This window comes from Euprymna scolopes, chromosome 46 (assembly GCF_053919585.1).
Source record: "Euprymna scolopes isolate OS-2025 chromosome 46, ASM5391958v1, whole genome shotgun sequence".
NCBI classification, from domain to species: Eukaryota; Metazoa; Mollusca; class Cephalopoda; order Sepiida; family Sepiolidae; genus Euprymna; species Euprymna scolopes.
Window position 1 is genome coordinate 86,151,041 of NC_136527.1, and position 21,961 is coordinate 86,173,001.

Consider the following 21,961-nt stretch of genomic DNA (forward strand, 5'->3'; position numbering starts at 1 on the left):
AGATAGCTCAGAAGAACAAGAAAACTCCTTAAAACTAAACTCTATAGTAGAAACCTAATAAAAGGTATAAACACGTGGGAAATGTCATTTGTAAGATACTCTCGACTGTTTATAGGGTGGTTCAAAGAAGAAGTGAGGTAATGAGGTATCTCGGTCAGAAGACCAGGAAACTCATGACTAGGCACAAAGCATTACACCCAAAGAATGACGCTAACCTACGCTACGTGAAAAAGGAAGGAAGAGGACTGATTTGTGTAGAAGACTGTCTAAATTTATAAGATTTAAAAAAAAAAAGAAAGAATGGGAGAAATTGGAACAGAGGGGTGGCCGAGAATATACACTAATTAAAAGAAAAGTGCTGAATATTAAGGAAAGTCCTTGAATGCAGAAACTAATACACATGAGCTGCAGGCATTAACCGGACATATGGAAACTGAATTAGATAAATACAAATAGTATTTTTACAATGATGCTTTTATTGGAGTAAATTATGTATTTATAAAAAGACGATTAAAAAAACACACTGTCGCCAAGACCTCGGATGGTTGGACTTGTATTCTATATTGAATAACATTTGGTTGGGTTTATAGTAGTGTTCATAGGTATTGTTGTCAAGATTCAATGTTATATCTAAGAAATTCACACATGTGTAGTTTGCATCTATGATTATTTCTAGGTTCAGCTCACTGAAAAATTGTTTGACTTTCTGTTTGACTTTATCAAATAATCTATTGGTGGAGTTCATGAAAAACAGTAAACGACCTATATATAACAAAGTTGTATTTTCTTCATAAATAAATTAATAAAAGGGTTTTTAATATGGATATCAATACACAAAAAAAAAATATTGGAGTATAGATAAATGGATAAGAACTGTGATATCATCATCATCATCATCACCACCACCACCGAAAGATAATTACGGCAGCAGGAGACAATGAAATATGAAAAGACAAAAAGAGGCACAGGATAAGATGAGAAAAAAATGGGAAGACAAAGAGCTACGTGGATGATTCATAAGATGAGACTAACGAAAACATTTGAACATATGAAAAAGAAACCTAAACAGGGAAACTGAATCCCTAATAACAACCGCACGAGATAACGCGATAAGAATAAATCACATTAACAAAAAATTGACAAAATACAAGCAAATGCGAACTCTGTGGACAACGAAACAAAATAGTAAACCACATAAGTTAATGCAACACAAGATAACATGATGAGAACAAATCAGATTAACAAAAAATTGACAAAATACAAGCAAATGCAAACTCTGTGGACAAAGAAACAAAATAGTAAACCACATAAGTTAATGCAACACAAGATAACATGATAAGAACAAATCACGTCAAAGCAAAAATCGACAAAATACAAGAAAACAGCAAATGCAGACTCTGTGGACAAAGCAACGAAACAGTAAATCATATAATAAGTTAATGCAGCAAGCTAACCCAAAAAGAATACAAAAACACACACGATCAAGTGGGAAAGGCAATACACTGGGAATTATGCAAACAACCGGATCGTAAACATGCTGACAAATGTTTCAGGCAAAAACCATGAGCATTAATTGAAAGCAGAAGTCACAAAATCAAACGTAACATGGACGTATAAACAGATAAGCCCATCCAAGCCAGAAAACCAGATGTCATAATAGTTGACAAGAAGGAAAAGTCCGGACAGATCATAAGATTTCACCAGTCCAGCAGATAACAGAGTGAAAATCAGAGAGACAGAAAAACAAAGCAAATATATGGAAGTGGCCCAAGAGCTGAAAAGAATCTGGCATCAATTGAAATGGATTACTCTCGTCTAGGGGAGGCCCCATGTTTTGATAAGCTTCTAGGTTTGACCTTTACTCCTGATCTGAAATGGAACACGTACATCAAGTCAGTTGCCAAGGTCGCTGGGAAAATGGTGGGATCCTTCTACCGCCCCAGAAGATATCTCACTAGTGATGCAATTTTCTACTTTAATTATCGTTACTGCCATGGCAAGTGCTCATCTGAGCTCCAATCTCTGGTCCCCCCCCCTCACCAATCTTTTACGAAAAATACCCGTCCAGCTATGCCTAAATCAAAATGTAGATTTCATGAACAAAGCTTCTTTCTTAGAATTGCACGCCTGTGGAACTCTCTGCCGCTTGCCTGTTTCCCACCTGACTTCAACTTGGATGTCTTCAAGTCCAACATAAACAAATTCCTGATGAACCGCCCCCTTAAGTAATGACTCTTTATCAAATTTCCAATACTTACAAATACTACAACACTATCTCATTGATTACTGTACACGCAATAACCTTTATCCTTATATTAGCCTTGATAAGCGGTGACCTCCATGTAAAAAAAAAAATATGGAAGAAGAAAGTGAAGATGGCACCACTAATATTAAGAACACTAGGAACAATACCAAAAAGATTTTTAAAAAAAGAAAAGAATGGGAGAAATTGGAACAGAGGGGTGGCCGAGAATATACACTAATTAAAAGAAAAGTGCTGAATATTGAGGAAAGTCCTTGAATGCAGAAACTAATACACATGAGCTGCAGGCATTAACCGGACATATGGAAACTGCTAGAGAAGTGAACAACATGGAATCAAGAAAACTGAAACGTTGTAATTGTAAGTTACTCTTCCTTCCCCTCCAAAGAGTGGCGCCATCAACCAATACCATAACAAATATTTGAGGAGGGTCAAGGAAGATGGAGAGACTAGGAAGAGAAAGAACTACCCAGACTTTCCCTAAATGAGTATGAGTGTGAGAGACAGAAGACCAGATATCATAATAGTTAACAAGAAGGAAAAGTCCTGCCAGATCATAGATTTCACCGTTCAGCAGACTACAGAGTGACATTTAAAGAGACAGAAAAGCAGAGCAAATATATGGAATCTATAGCTATCTATACAAAAGCCAAGTACGTCCAAGGATGGAATACTGCTGCCATATCTGGGCAGGAGTTGCTAAAAACAGCCTATCCTGCCTTGACAGAGTACAAAATAGACTTCGTGGCTTAGTGGGGGAGGCCCTTTTCTCTTCCCTACAACCTCTCTCCCACAGAAGAGACGTTGCGAGCCTATCCTTATTTTATCGTTATTTCCATGGCAGGTGCTCGTCTGAACTCCAATCTCTGGTCCCCCCTCGCCAATCTTTCACAAAAAACACCCGTCTGGCTGAATCCACTGTCAATAATTTCCCCCACTCTTTATCTGTGCCTAAATCAAAACGTGGATTCCATGAACAAAGCTTCTTTCTTAGAACTGCACGCCTGTGGAACTCTGTTCCGTCTGCCTGCTTCCCACCTGACTACAACCTGGATTTCTTCAAGTCCAACGTTAACAAATTCCTAATGAACCGCCCCCTTAAGTAAACACTTCATCAAATCTCCACACTAACGTACTGTACTTGCAATAACCCTTATCCCTGAGTGGCTTCCGGACCTTGATAAGTGGTGACCACCGTGTAAAACAAAAAAAAAAGAAAAAAGAGATGAAAGGATATGGAAGATGAAGAAAGTCAAGATAACAAGTGGTGATCACTGAAAAAAAAAAAAAAAACACACTAATAATATTAGGAGCACTAGGAACAATACCGAAAAGCTTAAAAAAGAGAATGAGAGAGATTGGAATAAGAGGGATGGCTGAGAATATACAATGGATAACAATAATTAAAAAGTGCTGAAATATTAAGGAAAATCCTTGAATGCAGAAACTAATACACACGAGCTGCATTAACAGGACATATGAAAACTGCCAGAGAAGTCAAACACAAAGAAACCCCACCTGGAATCAAGAAAATTGAAACATTGTTATTGAAAGTTACTCTCCCCTCCCCTCAAAAAGTGGCATCATCAACCAAATATTTGAGGAGGGTCAAGGAAGACGAAAAGACTAGGAAGAGAAAGCACTACCCAGACTTTCACTGAATGAGTACAAGTGCAAGAAATTGTTTCGGGCGATAGACAGAACTGATTTTACGAGAATCAGAAGGAGCAATAGATGTAATATATCGACAAGAAAGATTTTGTGAGGAAGAAAAACCAAGAAATTTTAGTAAACTCTTTTACCCTTTCCGTTAAGTGGCCTCTGGGCCTTGATTAGTGGTGACTCCTATATATATAAAAAAAAAAAAAACTCTCATCGAGAGCAGAGACATCCATAAAACTCTCAGAAAGAAAAGGGACACATCCACAATTGAAAGATAAAAGCCGAGTTTTAACAATATTAAACGAAACAAACCGTTTCTTAGCCTAATCCATAACAGAACTCAAGTCAACTCCTAGATCAACTGCATGTTTTAACTGAACCGAGAAATGTTTGTCGAGTAGTCACGCGTCGATCTTCCAAAATGGAGCCCTCAACTTGACTCATCAATGGCAGGATCGGAGTGGTGGGGGTCACAGTTTTGGAGCTGTTTTCATAGATTTAAAAAAAAAATTTTTTTATACATAGGCGTCACCACTTATCAAGGCCGAGAGACCACTCAAGGATAAGGGTTAAAGAGTGCAGAGTAGTCAAAAGAACAATATAGTAATCGATAGTAATGGAAGTTCGGTAAATTTGTTAATTTAAGTGGAACGGCCCATCAGAAATTTGTTCATGTTGGACTTGAAGACAATCATATTATAGAAAGCTGGAAAGCAGGAAAACGGAAGACAATTCCACAGGCGTGCAGTTCTAAGAAAGAAGCTTTGATCATGGAATCTATGTTTAGGTTTAGGCACAGATAAAGAGTGGGGAAAATTATTGATAATGTTTTCAGCTAGACTAATGTTTCTTGTGAAAGTTTGGTGAGGGGGACCATAGATTGAAGCTCAGCCGAACACTTTCCATGAAAATAACGATACATCAGAGATAAGCTCGCAACATCTCTTCCGTGTGGATTTCTAACTATGTTTGCATTCACGTTACATAAGGTCATATAACGAGGCCGTTTTATCATACGTTTCTTTCATTTTATCTAACGTTTGCTGTGATGTGCTACAGAAATGTATGGAACGCTTCAGACTGCTTTTGGACCATCTTGCATGAATCGAGCATCAATTTTTGTGTGGCATAAGAGATTCAAGGAAGACATAGAGCGCAAGGAATGATGAGAAGTGTGTGAAGGGTAAGAAAGTTAGAACACCATAGTTGATTGGCCAAATAAAGAATTTCATAGATAACGACTGCCATGTGTCTGTAGGGCCAATAAGTGCGTAGTTTGATGTCAGTGTGGGAACTGAACACACAATTATTTGCGAGGAACTGAAGATGCGGAAGATTTACAATAATTTTATCCCAAAGGTGCTCAGAGAAGATCCGACTATTTGACCAAAACATTTGATTATTCCCTAAGCTCAAGGAAAACGTTAGAAGCTGTCATTATTCATTGAGAAGATGAAAGAGGCTTTGACAAGGTCATTGACAGAAGAGGACTGTCACGGTGCTTTCCGGAAGTTGTTGAAATGGTACAGCAAGTGCATTGCAGCCGAAGGAGATCACTTCGAAAGAGACTAGAGTTTCATGTGTGTACTATTAATAAAAGTGTCCATACAAAAAAAGCTAGAATCTTTTTTTTTTTTTTTTTTTTTTTTTTTTTTACACGGTGGTCACCACTTAAATTTTTCACAGTGGATTCAGCTAGACGGGTGTTTTTTTGTGAAAGATTGGCAAGAGGGGGACCAGAGATTGGAGTTCAGACGAGCACCTGCCATGGAAATAACGATAAAACAAGGATAGGCTCGCAACGTCTCTTCTGTGGGAGAGAGGTTGCAGGGTAGAGAAAAGGGCATCCCCCACTAAGCCACAAAGTCTATTTTGTACTCTGTCAAGGCAGGATAGGCTGTTTTTAGCAGCTCCTGCCCAGATATGGCAGCAGTACTCCATCCTTGGACGTACATGGCTTTTATATAGATAGAGAATTGCATCAGTAGTGAGATATCTTCTGGAGCGGTAGAAGGATCCCACCATCTTCCCAGCGACCTTGGCAACAGACTTGATGTACGTGTTCCATTTCAGATCAGGAGTAAACGTCTTAATGAAAACACTGAACGTAACCTGTAGAGATGCAAACTATCAGTGGCATTACTTATCAAATGCCACTTGTAGCTCTGACGGAGTCGACCAACTCTCAGACGATGATCAAAGAACGAGATGACATTGTTGTAAATTGTTCTTCTGAAAAAAAAAAAAGAAAGAAAAAAGGTTAGATTGTTGAAGACGAAAAAAATTTTTTTTTTTCTCTTTTGCAGAAACATGAAACAAACTATCGAAGATTTGAATTGCCAACTTGGAAAAAAGGAAGAAATCATGGAAAATTTGCTGCAAAAGTAATCAATTTTAGGGTTTGTTTTACAATCCACAGAGGTACGAAAAAACTGTCAAAAAACAAACATAAAACAAAAAATTGTTACCAAAGACAAGATAAGTTACGTTTCTACCTAACTGGATGAATTTTTAGTGTTTTTTTATTTAATGTAAAATGTTTTTGCGGTTCGAAAAACTAGTAATATTGATCACATGACTCGCACGCAATCCAATCAGCTGATCTTGACTTCCGGTCAATGTGTCTACACTATAACTTACCTCTTCCCTCTCTCTCTCTCTCTCTTTCTCTTTCTCTCTCTCTTTCTCTAACACTACCAGAAAACAAGAAAAAATGACTGCCATATCTTTTTACATCTTTAAGTCGTGATAATCACTTCAAAATAAGAAATAAAACAAAATGGTGGAAGAAACCCAATAAATGTCACGGTAACATTTATTGGGTTTTGAGACTTTAGAGACATCGCAGACATTATTACTCATTCTTTAGGTTCGCTCAATATTATTTGTTTTTCGAACTGAATAAACATTCTATATTAAATAAAAGCACTAAAAACTTATTCAGTTGTGTAGAAAAGTAACTTATCTTGCCTTTGGTAACATTCATTTGTTATATATTTGTTTTCTGTTTTTTTTTTGACAACTTCTTCGTATCTCTGTAGATTGTAAAACAAACCCCAATTTTCGTTGTTTTAATTTTTTTTGCTTTCATTGTCTTATCCATATTGTCTTACATTCAATGACTCAGAAGATGATAAAAAAAAGACAATAAAGATATTTCGCTCCTTAAACAGTTAGAATTTGGAATTCTCTTCCTGCTACCGGCTTCCCAGACTGTACTGATATGCAGAAGTTTAAATGTAATGTAAACCAACATCTTGATAGTCTACTACTTGGGACCTAGGCATGATGCCAAATAGTAGCCCTTGAGTCCAAGTGGCAATATGCCTTGTAAGGGGCTAGGGCTAGGGTTGATAAAAAGGAAAAAAAATACAATAGTTTTATCAACATTGTCTTATAATATTATTATCATTCTTTTAGCTTCCTACTTATATCTTTATTGTCTTATTTTTATGATTGTCTTATTTTTATGATTGTCTTATTTTTATGATTGTCTTATTTTTATATTGTCTTATTTTATTATTATCTTATTTTTATGGTTGTCTTATTTTTATGATGGTCTTATTTTATCATTGTCTTATTTTTATGGTTTTCTTATTTTTATGATGGTTTTATTTCATCATTGTCTTATTTTTATGGTTGTCTTATTTTATTATTGTCTTATTTTTATGATTGTCTTATTTTTATGATTGTCGTATTTTTATTATTGTCTTATTTTTATGATTGTCGTATTTTTATTATTGTCTTATTTTTATTATTATCTTATTTTTATGATTGTCTTATTTTTATGATGGTCTTAGTTTATCATCGTCTTTTTATGATTGTCGTATTTTTCGTTTTCTTCTTTTTATTATGGTCTTATTTTTATGATTGTCCTATTTTTATGATTGTCGTATTTTTATTGTTGTCTTATTTTTATGATTGTCTTATTTCATCATTGTCTTATTTTTATGATTGTTGTATTTTTTCATTTTCTTATTTTTATTATGGTCTTATTTTTATTATGGTCTTATTTTTATGATTGTCTTATTTTTATTATTGTCGTATTTTTATTATTGTCGTATTTTTATTATTGTCGTATTTTTATTATTGTCTTATTTTTATGATTGTCTTATTTTTATGATTGTCTTATTTCATCATTGTCTTATTTTTATGATTGTTGTATTTTTTCATTTTCTTATTTTTATTATGGTCTTATTTTTATTATGGTCTTATTTTTATGATTGTCTTATTTTTATGATTGTCGTATTTTTATTATTGTCGTATTTTTATTATTGTCGTATTTTTATTATTGTCTTATTTTTATGATTGTCTTATTTTTATGATTGTCTTATTTCATCATTGTCTTATTTTTATGATTGTTGTATTTTTTCATTTTCTTATTTTTATTATGGTCTTATTTTTATTATGGTCTTATTTTTATGATTGTCTTATTTTTATTATTGTCGTATTTTTATTATTGTCGTATTTTTATTATTGTCGTATTTTTATTATTGTCTTATTTTTATGATTGTCTTATTTTTATGATTGTCTTATTTCATCATTGTCTTATTTTTATGATTGTTGTATTTTTTCATTTTCTTATTTTTATTATGGTCTTATTTTTATTATGGTCTTATTTTTATGATTGTCTTATTTTTATTATTGTCGTATTTTTATTATTGTCGTATTTTTATTATTGTCGTATTTTTATTATTGTCGTATTTTTATTATTGTCGTATTTTTATGATTGTCGTATTGTTATTATTGTCTTATTTTTATGATTGTCTTATTTTTATGATTGTCGTATTTTTATTATTGTCGTATTTTTATTATTGTCGTATTTTTATGATTGTCGTATTGTTATTATTGTCTTATTTTTATGATTGTCGTATTTTTATGATTGTCGTATTGTTATTATTGTCGTATTTTTATGATTGTCTTATTTTTATGATGGTTTTATTTTATCATTGTCTTATTTTTATGGTTTTCTTATTTTTATGATTGTTTTATTTTTATTATTGTCGTATTTTTATGATTGTCGTATTTTTATTATTGTCTTATTTTTATGATGGTTTTATTTTATCATTGTCTTATTTTTATGATGGTTTTATTTTATCATTGTCTTATTTTTATGGTTTTCTTATTTTTATGATGGTCTTATTTTATGATTGTTTTATTTTTATTATTGTCGTATTTTTATTATTGTCTTATTTTTATGATTGTCGTATTTTTATTATTGTCGTATTTTTATTATTGTCGTATTTTTATTATTGTCGTATTTTTATGATTGTCTTATTTTTATTATTGTCGTATTTTTATTATTGTCGTATTTTTATTATTGTCTTATTTTATGATTGTCTTATTTTTATGATTGTCGTATTTTTATTATTGTCGTATTTTTATTATTGTCGTATTTTTATGATTGTCGTATTGTTATTATTGTCTTATTTTTATGATTGTCGTATTTTTATGATTGTCGTATTGTTATTATTGTCGTATTTTTATGATTGTCTTATTTTTATGATGGTTTTATTTTATCATTGTCTTATTTTTATGGTTTTCTTATTTTTATGATTGTTTTATTTTTATTATTGTCGTATTTTTATGATTGTCGTATTTTTATTATTGTCTTATTTTTATGATGGTTTTATTTTATCATTGTCTTATTTTTATGATGGTTTTATTTTATCATTGTCTTATTTTTATGGTTTTCTTATTTTTATGATGGTCTTATTTTATGATTGTTTTATTTTTATTATTGTCGTATTTTTATTATTGTCTTATTTTTATGATTGTCGTATTTTTTTATTGTCGTATTTTTTATTGTCTTATTTTTATTATTGCCTTATTTTATCATTGTCTTATTTTAATGGTTATCTTATTGTTTCATTTTCGTATTTTTAAGATTGTCTTATTTTTATGATTGTCTTATTTTATGATGGTCTTATTTTATCATTGTCTTATTTTTTTGGTTGTCTTATTTTTATGATTGTCTTATTTTTATGATTGTCTTATTTTATCATTGTCGTATTTTATGATTGCTTATTTTATGATTGTCTTATTTTATTATTGTCGTATTTTTATTAGTGTCTTATTTTTATGATGGTCTTATTTTTATCAGTGTCTTATTTTTATGATTGTCTTATTTTTATGATTGTCTTAACTTTATTATTTTTTCTTGTCTCATTATTATAGTCTTAGCTTTTTATTGTTCCATTTTCATTGTCTTATCAATTATCATTTTGTTTTTGTTTTTGACCTTTTCTCCCCCCCCCCCGTTCCCTTTTGAAGGAGTCAGATGGAAAGCCATGATCTTCAGCAAAAATTGCAGGCTTCCCGCCGAGAACACAAGAATTCACAAGATCAACTATTGGAAAAAGAAACAAATGAGAAAGAAATTCATCGAAAACAGGGTTTGTTGTTATGTAAGTAATTTTTGTTTGTAACGTAAGTAATTTTTTGTTTGTAACGTAAGTAACTTGTTTGCTACGTAAGTAATTTGTTTGCTACGTAAGTAATTTGTTGTTTGTTACGTAAGTAACTTGTTTGTAACGTAAGTAACTTGTTTGTTACGTAAGTAACGTTTTTGTTACGTAAGTAACTTGTTTGCTACGTAAGTAACTTGTTTGTTACGTAAGTAACTTGTTTTCTAAGTATTAAGTTGTTGCATAAGTTTCTGCCGTTTTTTTGGGTTTTTTTTTTACGTAAATCAAAGAATTGTAACAACAAAGGTAAGTTTGTGTGGGACCCAAGCTTCAAGTTTTTTTGTGAAACCCATCGACTAACCCTAACCCTAACCCGACTGGAGGTGGCATGAAATTGTTGCAAAAGCACACTTCTTTTTTTCACCCAATTTTCTACTTGTCTGATCGCCATCTTCATTTAAAGGAATTGGTCTTCTATCTTGATTGGTTTTCCAGAACGAGGAGCGTCATTGAGGTAAAAATTACTGTGTTTGAATCTGGTAAACCAATCTCGAACAGTTTTCTCAGCTATAGTGTTTTCTCCATATATGGCACAAATATCCTTGGTCACTTCACTCGCTTTTTGGCCTCGACTAAAGGCGACAAGAAGAAGGTGTTAAAAATGTGATTTTTTATTTACTTGACAATCCATTTGACGGTTCTGAAAAAGGAGAAAAAATTATATGGGCAAAAAAACGATGACCATTATCTTGTAGACCAGAATACGTGTTTTTAATGATATATACCATTTTAATGATATATAACACTTTAATGATATATAACATTTTAATGATATATAACATTTTAATGATATATAACACTTAAATGATATATACCATTTTAATGATATATAACATTTTAATGATATATAACATTTTAATGATATATAACACTTTAATGATATATAACACTTTAATGATATATACCATTTTAATGATATATACCATTTTAATGATATATAACATGTTAATGATATATAACATTTTAATGATATATAACACTTTAATGATATATAACATTTTAATGATATATAACATTTCAATGATATATAACATTTTAATGATATATAACACTTTAATGATATATAAAACTTTAATGATATATACCATTTTAATGATATATAACATTTTAATGATACATAAGATTTTAATGATATATAACACTTTAATGAAATATAACACTTTAATGATATATAACACTTTAATGATATATAACACTTTAATGATATATAACATTTTAATGATATATAACATTTTAATGATATATAACACTTTAATGATATATACCATTTTAATGATATATAACACTTTAATGATATATAACATTTTAATGATATATAACATTTTAATGATATATAACACTTTAATGATATATAACACTTTAATGATATATAACACTTTAATGATATATAACATTTTAATGATATATACCATTTTAATGATACATAACACTTTAATGATATATAACACTTTAATGATATACAACACTTTAATGATATATAACATTTTAATGATACATAACACTTTAATGATATATAACATTTTAATGATATATAACATTTTAATGATATATAACATTTTAATGATATATAACACTTTAATGATATATAACACTTTAATGATATATAACATTTTAATGATATATACCATTTTAATGAAATATAACACTTTAATGATATATAACATTTTAATGATATATACCATTTTAATGATATATAACACTTTAATGATATATAACATTTTAATGATATATAACATTTTAATGATATATAACAATTTAATGATATATAACATTTTAATGATATATAACATTTTAATGATATATAACACTTTAATGATATATAACACTTTAATGATATATAACATTTTAATGATATATACCATTTTAATGAAATATAACACTTTAATGATATATAACATTTTAATGATATATAACATTTTAATGATATATAACACTTTAATGATATATAACATTTTAATGATATATATTATTTTAATGATATATAACACTTTAATGATATATAACATTTTAATGATATATAACATTTTAATGATATATAACATTTTAATGATATATAACACTTTAATGATATATAACACTTTAATGATATATAACACTTTAATGATATATAACACTTTAATGATATATAACACTTTAATGATATATAACATTTTAATGATATATACCATTTTAATGATACATAACACTTTAATGATATATAACACTTTAATGATGTATACCATTTTAATGATATATAACACTTTAATGATATATACCATTTTAATGATATATAACACTTTAATGATATATAACACTTTAATGATATATACCATTTTAATGATATATAACACTTTAATGATATATAACACTTTAATGATATATAACATTTTAATGATATATACCATTTTAATGATATATAACACTTTAATGATATATACTATTTTAATGATATATAACATTTTAATGATATATAACACTTTAATGATATATAACATTTTAATGATATATAACACTTTAATGATATATAACACTTTAATGATATACAACACTTTAATGATATATAACATTTTAATGATACATAACACTTTAATGATATATAACATTTTAATGATATATAACATTTTAATGATATATAACACTTTAATGATATATAACACTTTAATGATATATAACATTTTAATGATATATACCATTTTAATGAAATATAACACTTTAATGATATATAACATTTTAATGATATATACCATTTTAATGATATATAACACTTTAATGATATATAACACTTTAATGATATATAACATTTTAATGATATATAACATTTTAATGATATATAACATTTTAATGATATATAACATTTTAATGATATATAACATTTTAATGATATATAACATTTTAATGATATATAACACTTTAATGATATATAACACTTTAATGATATATAACATTTTAATGATATATACCATTTTAATGAAATATAACACTTTAATGATATATAACATTTTAATGATATATAACATTTTAATGATATATTACACTTTAATGATATATAACATTTTAATGATATATATCATTTTAATGATATATAACACTTTAATGATATATAACATTTTAATGATATATAACATTTTAATGATATATAACACTTTAATGATATATAACACTTTAATGATATATAACACTTTAATGATATATAACACTTTAATGATATATAACACTTTAATGATATATAACATTTTAATGATATATACCATTTTAATGATACATAACACTTTAATGATATATAACACTTTAATGATATATAACATTTTAATGATATATAACACTTTAATGATATATAACACTTTAATGATATATACCATTTTAATGATATATACCATTTTAATGATATATAACACTTTAATGATATATAACACTTTAATGATATATAACATTTTAATGATATATACCATTTTAATGAAATATAACACTTTAATGATATATAAAACATTAATGATATATAACATTTTAATGATATATAACACTTTAATGATATATAACACTTTAATGATATATAACATTTTAATGATATATAACACTTTAATGATATATAACACTTTAATGATATATAACACTTTAATGATATATAACATTTTAATGATATATACCATTTTAATGATACATAACACTTTAATGATATATAACACTTTAATGATATATACCATTTTAATGATATATACCATTTTAATGATATATAACATTTTAATGATATATACCATTTTAATGATACATAACACTTTAATGATACATAACACTTTAATGATATATACCATTTTAATGATATATAACACTTTAATGATATATAACATTTTAATGATATATACCATTTTAATGATATATAACACTTTAATGATATAAAACATTTTAATTATATATAACACATTAATGATATATAACATTTTAATGATATATACCATTTTAATGATATTTAACACTTTAATGATATATAACACTTTAATGATATATAACATTTTAATGATGTATACCATTTTAATGATATATACCATTTTAATGATATATAACACTTTAATGATATATAACACTTTAATGCTATATAACACTTTAATGATATATAACATTTTAATGATATATAACACTTTAATGATATATACCATTTTAATGATATATACCATTTTAATGATATATAACACTTTAATGATATATAACACTTTAATGATATATAATATTTTAATGATATATAACACTTTAATGATATATAACACTTTAATGATATATAACACTTTAATGATATATAACACTTTAATTATATATACCATTTTAATGATATATAATACTTTAATGATATATAACACTTTAATGATATATAACATTTTAATGATATATACCATTTTAATGAAATATAACACTTTAATGATATATAACATTTTAATGATATATAACATTTTAATGATATATAACACTTTAATGATATATAACATTTTAATGATATATACCATTTTAATGATATATAAGATTTTAATGATATATAACATTTTAATGATATATAACATTTTAATGATATATAACATTTTAATGATATATACCATTTTAATGATATACAACACTTTAATGATATATAACATTTTAATGATATATAACATTTTAATGATATATAACATTTTAATGATATATAACATTTTAATGATATATAACATTTTAATGATATAGAACACTTTAATGATATATACCATTTTAATGATATATAACATTTTAATTATATATAACATTTTAATGATATAAAACATTTTAATGATATATAACACTTTAATGATATATACCATTTTAATGATATATAACATGTTAATGATATATAACATTTTAATGATATATAACACTTTAATGAAATATAACACTTTAATGATATATAACACTTTAATGATATATAACATTTTAATGATATATAACATTTTAATGATATATAACATTTTAATGATATATAACACTTTAATGATATATAACACTTTAATGATATATAACACTTTAATGATATATAACATTTTAATGATATATACCATTTAATGATACATAACACTTTAATGATATATAACACTTTAATGATATATAACACTTTAATGATATATAACACTTTAATGATATATAACATTTTAATGATATATACCATTTTAATGAAATATAACACTTTAATGATATATAACATTTTAATGATATATAACACTTTAATGATATATAACACTTTAATGATGTATAACATTTTAATGATATATAACATTTTAATGATATATAACACTTTAATGATATATAACACTTTAATGATATATAGCATTTTAATGAAATATAACACTTTAATGATATATAACATTTTAATGATATATAACATTTTAATGATATATAACACTTTAATGATATATAACATTTTAATGATATATACCATTTTAATGATATATAACACTTTAATGATATATACCATTTTAATGATACATAACACTTTAATGATATATAACACTTTAATGATATATACCATTTTAATGATATATAACACTTTAATGATATATAACACTTTAATGATATATACCATTTTAATGATATATAACACTTTAATGATATATAACATTTTAATGATATATACCATTTTAATGAAATATAACACTTTAATGATATATAACATTTTAATGATATATAACATTTTAATGATATATAACACTTTAATGATATATAACATTTTAATGATATATACCATTTTAATGATATATAACATTTTAATGATACATAACACTTTAATGATATATAACATTTTAATGATATATCACATTTTAATGATATATACCATTTTAATGATATACAACACTTTAATGATATATAACATTTTAATGATATATAACATTTTAATGATATATAACATTTTAATGATATATAACATTTTAATGATATATAACATTTTAATGATATAGAACACTTTAATGATATATACCATTTTAATGATATATAACATTTTAATGATATATAACATTTTAATGATATATAACATTTTAATGATATATAACATTTTAATGATATATAACATTTTAATGATATATAACACTTTAATGATATATAACACTTTAATGATATATAACATTTTAATGATATATACCATTTTAATGATACATAACACTTTAATGATATATAACACTTTAATGATATATAACACTTTAATGATATATAACACTTTAATGATATATAACATTTTAATGATATATAACATTTTAATGATATATAACATTTTAATGATATATAACATTTTAATGATATATAACACTTTAATGATATATAACACTTAAATGATATATAACATTTTAATGATATATACCATTTTAATGAAATATAACACTTTAATGATATATAACATTTTAATGATATATACCATTTTAATGATATATAACACTTTAATGATATATAACACTTTAATGATATATAACACTTTAATGATATATAACATTTTAATGATATATAACATTTTAATGATATATAACATTTTAATGATATATAACATTTTAATGATATATAACACTTTAATGATATATAACACTTTAATGATATATAACACTTTAATGATATATAACATTTTAATGATATATACCATTTTAATGACATATAACACTTTAATGATATATAACATTTTAATGATATATAACATTTTAATGATATATAACACTTTAATGATATATAACACTTTAATGATATATAACATTTTAATGATATATAACATTTTAATGATATATAACACTTTAATGATATATAACACTTTAATGATATATAGCATTTTAATGAAATATAACACTTTAATGATATATAACATTTTAATGATATATAACATTTTAATGATATATAACACTTTAATGATATATAACATTTTAATGATATATACCATTTTAATGATATATAACACTTTAATGATATATACCATTTTAATGATACATAACACTTTAATGATATATAACACTTTAATGATATATACCATTTTAATGATATATAACACTTTAATGATATATAACACTTTAATGATATATACCATTTTAATGATATATAACACTTTAATGATATATAACACTTTAATGATACATAACATTTTAATGATATATACCATTTTAATGAAATATAACACTTTAATGATATATAACATTTTAATGATATATAACACTTTAATGATATATACCATTTTAATGATATATAACATGTTAATGATATATAACATTTTAATGATATATAACACTTTAATGAAATATAACACTTTAATGATATATAACACTTTAATGATATATAACATTTTAATGATATATAACATTTTAATGATATATAACATTTTAATGATATATAACACTTTAATGATATATAACACTTTAATGATATATAACACTTTAATGATATATAACATTTTAATGATATATACCATTTAATGATACATAACACTTTAATGATATATAACACTTTAATGATATATAACACTTTAATGATATATAACATTTTAATGATATATAACAGTTTAATGATATATAACATTTTAATGATATATAACATTTTAATGATATATAACATTTTAATGATATATAACACTTTAATGATATATAACACTTAAATGATATATAACATTTTAATGATATATAACACTTTAATGATATATAACATTTTAATGATATATAACATTTTAATGATATATACCATTTTAATGATATATAACACTTTAATGATATATAACACTTTAATGATATATAACACTTTAATGATATATAACATTTTAATGATATATACCATTTTAATGAAATATAACACTTTAATGATATATAACATTTTAATGATATATAACACTTTAATGATATATAACACTTTAATGATGTATAACATTTTAATGATATATAACATTTTAATGATATATAACATTTTAATGATATATAACATTTTAATGATATATAACACTTTAATGATATATAACACTTTAATGATATATAACATTTTAATGATATATAACATTTTAATGATATATAACACTTTAATGATATATAACATTTTAATGATATATACCATTTTAATGATATATAACACTTTAATGATATATACCATTTTAATGATACATAACACTTTAATGATATATAACACTTTAATGATATATACCATTTTAATGATATATAACACTTTAATGATATATAACACTTTAATGATATATACCATTTTAATGATATATAACACTTTAATGATATATAACATTTTAATGATATATACCATTTTAATGAAATATAACACTTTAATGATATATAACATTTTAATGATATATAACATTTTAATGATATATAACACTTTAATGATATATAACATTTTAATGATATATACCATTTTAATGATATATAACATTTTAATGATACATAACACTTTAATGATATATAACATTTTAATGATATATCACATTTTAATGATATATACCATTTTAATGATATACAACACTTTAATGATATATAACATTTTAATGATATATAACATTTTAATGATATATAACATTTTAATGATATATAACATTTTAATGATATATAACATTTTAATGATATAGAACACTTTAATGATATATACCATTTTAATGATATATAACATTTTAATTATATATAACATTTTAATGATATAAAACATTTTAATGATATATAACACTTTAATGATATATACCATTTTAATGATATATAACATGTTAATGATATATAACATTTTAATGATATATAACACTTTAATGAAATATAACACTTTAATGATATATAACACTTTAATGATATATAACATTTTAATGATATATAACATTTTAATGATATATAACATTTTAATGATATATAACACTTTAATGATATATAACACTTTAATGATATATAACACTTTAATGATATATAACATTTTAATGATATATACCATTTAATGATACATAACACTTTAATGATATATAACACTTTAATGATATATAACACTTTAATGATATATAACATTTTAATGATATATAACAGTTTAATGATATATAACATTTTAATGATATATAACATTTTAATGATATATAACATTTTAATGATATATAACACTTTAATGATATATAACACTTAAATGATATATAACATTTTAATGATACATACCATTTTAATGAAATATAACACTTTAATGATATATAACATTTTAATGATATATACCATTTTAATGATATATAACACTTTAATGATATATAACACTTTAATGATATATAACACTTTAATGATATATAACATTTTAATGATATATACCATTTTAATGAAATATAACACTTTAATGATATATAACATTTTAATGATATATAACACTTTAATGATATATAACACTTTAATGATGTATAACATTTTAATGATATATAACATTTTAATGATATATAACACTTTAATGATATATAACACTTTAATGATATATAGCATTTTAATGAAATATAACACTTTAATGATATATAACATTTTAATGATATATAACATTTTAATGATATATAACACTTTAATGATATATAACATTTTAATGATATATACCATTTTAATGATATATAACACTTTAATGATATATACCATTTTAATGATACATAACACTTTAATGATATATAACACTTTAATGATATATACCATTTTAATGATATATAACACTTTAATGATATATAACACTTTAATGATATATACCATTTTAATGATATATAACACTTTAATGATATATAACATTTTAATGATATATACCATTTTAATGAAATATAACACTTTAATGATATATAACATTTTAATGATATATAACATTTTAATGATATATAACACTTTAATGATATATAACATTTTAATGATATATACCATTTTAATGATATATAACATTTTAATGATACATAACACTTTAATGATATATAACATTTTAATGATATATCACATTTTAATGATATATACCATTTTAATGATATACAACACTTTAATGATATATAACATTTTAATGATATATAACATTTTAATGATATATAACATTTTAATGATATATAACATTTTAATGATATATAACATTTTAATGATATAGAACACTTTAATGATATATACCATTTTAATGATATATAACATTTTAATGATATATAACATTTTAATGATATATAACATTTTAATGATATATAACATTTTAATGATATATAACATTTTAATGATATATAACACTTTAATGATATATAACACTTTAATGATATATAACATTTTAATGATATATACCATTTTAATGATACATAACACTTTAATGATATATAACACTTTAATTATATATAACACTTTAATGATATATAACACTTTAATGATATATAACATTTTAATGATATATAACATTTTAATGATATATAACATTTTAATGATATATAACATTTTAATGATATATAACACTTTAATGATATATAACACTTAAATGATATATAACATTTTAATGATATATACCATTTTAATGAAATATAACACTTTAATGATATATAACATTTTAATGATATATACCATTTTAATGATATATAACACTTTAATGATATATAACACTTTAATGATATATAACACTTTAATGATATATAACATTTTAATGATATATAACATTTTAATGATATATAACATTTTAATGATATATAACATTTTAATGATATATAACACTTTAATGATATATAACATTTTAATGATATATAACACTTTAATGATATATAACATTTTAATGATATATACCATTTTAATGAAATATAACACTTTAATGATATATAACATTTTAATGATATATAACATTTTAATGATATATAACACTTTAATGATATATAACACTTTAATGATATATAACATTTTAATGATATATAACATTTTAATGATATATAACACTTTAATGATATATAACACTTTAATGATATATAGCATTTTAATGAAATATAACACTTTAATGATATATAACATTTTAATGATATATAACATTTTAATGATATATAACACTTTAATGATATATAACATTTTAATGATATATACCATTTTAATGATATATAACACTTTAATGATATATACCATTTTAATGATACATAACACTTTAATGATATATAACACTTTAATGATATATACCATTTTAATGATATATAACACTTTAATGATATATAACACTTTAATGATATATACCATTTTAATGATATATAACACTTTAATGATATATAACACTTTAATGATACATAACATTTTAATGATATATACCATTTTAATGAAATATAACACTTTAATGATATATAACATTTTAATGATATATAACACTTTAATGATATATACCATTTTAATGATATATAACATGTTAATGATATATAACATTTTAATGATATATAACACTTTAATGAAATATAACACTTTAATGATATATAACACTTTAATGATATATAACATTTTAATGATATATAACATTTTAATGATATATAACATTTTAATGATATATAACACTTTAATGATATATAACACTTTAATGATATATAACACTTTAATGATATATAACATTTTAATGATATATACCATTTAATGATACATAACACTTTAATGATATATAACACTTTAATGAT

General features: G+C 23.7%; 1 protein-coding gene across 2 annotated transcripts in view; it reads left to right on the forward strand.

Annotated features, from left to right (window-relative positions):
- LOC145270788 (uncharacterized) overlaps positions 1-21,961 on the forward strand; it is a 113,663-nt gene that overhangs the window by 28,343 nt on the left and 63,359 nt on the right. For both annotated transcript variants that reach the window (XM_080126382.1, XM_080126383.1), the window contains exons 7-8: positions 6,232-6,309; positions 10,199-10,332. In XM_080126382.1, the coding sequence (XP_079982508.1) occupies positions 6,232-6,309; positions 10,199-10,332 (212 nt within the window). The remainder of the gene's footprint in view (positions 1-6,231; positions 6,310-10,198; positions 10,333-21,961) is intronic.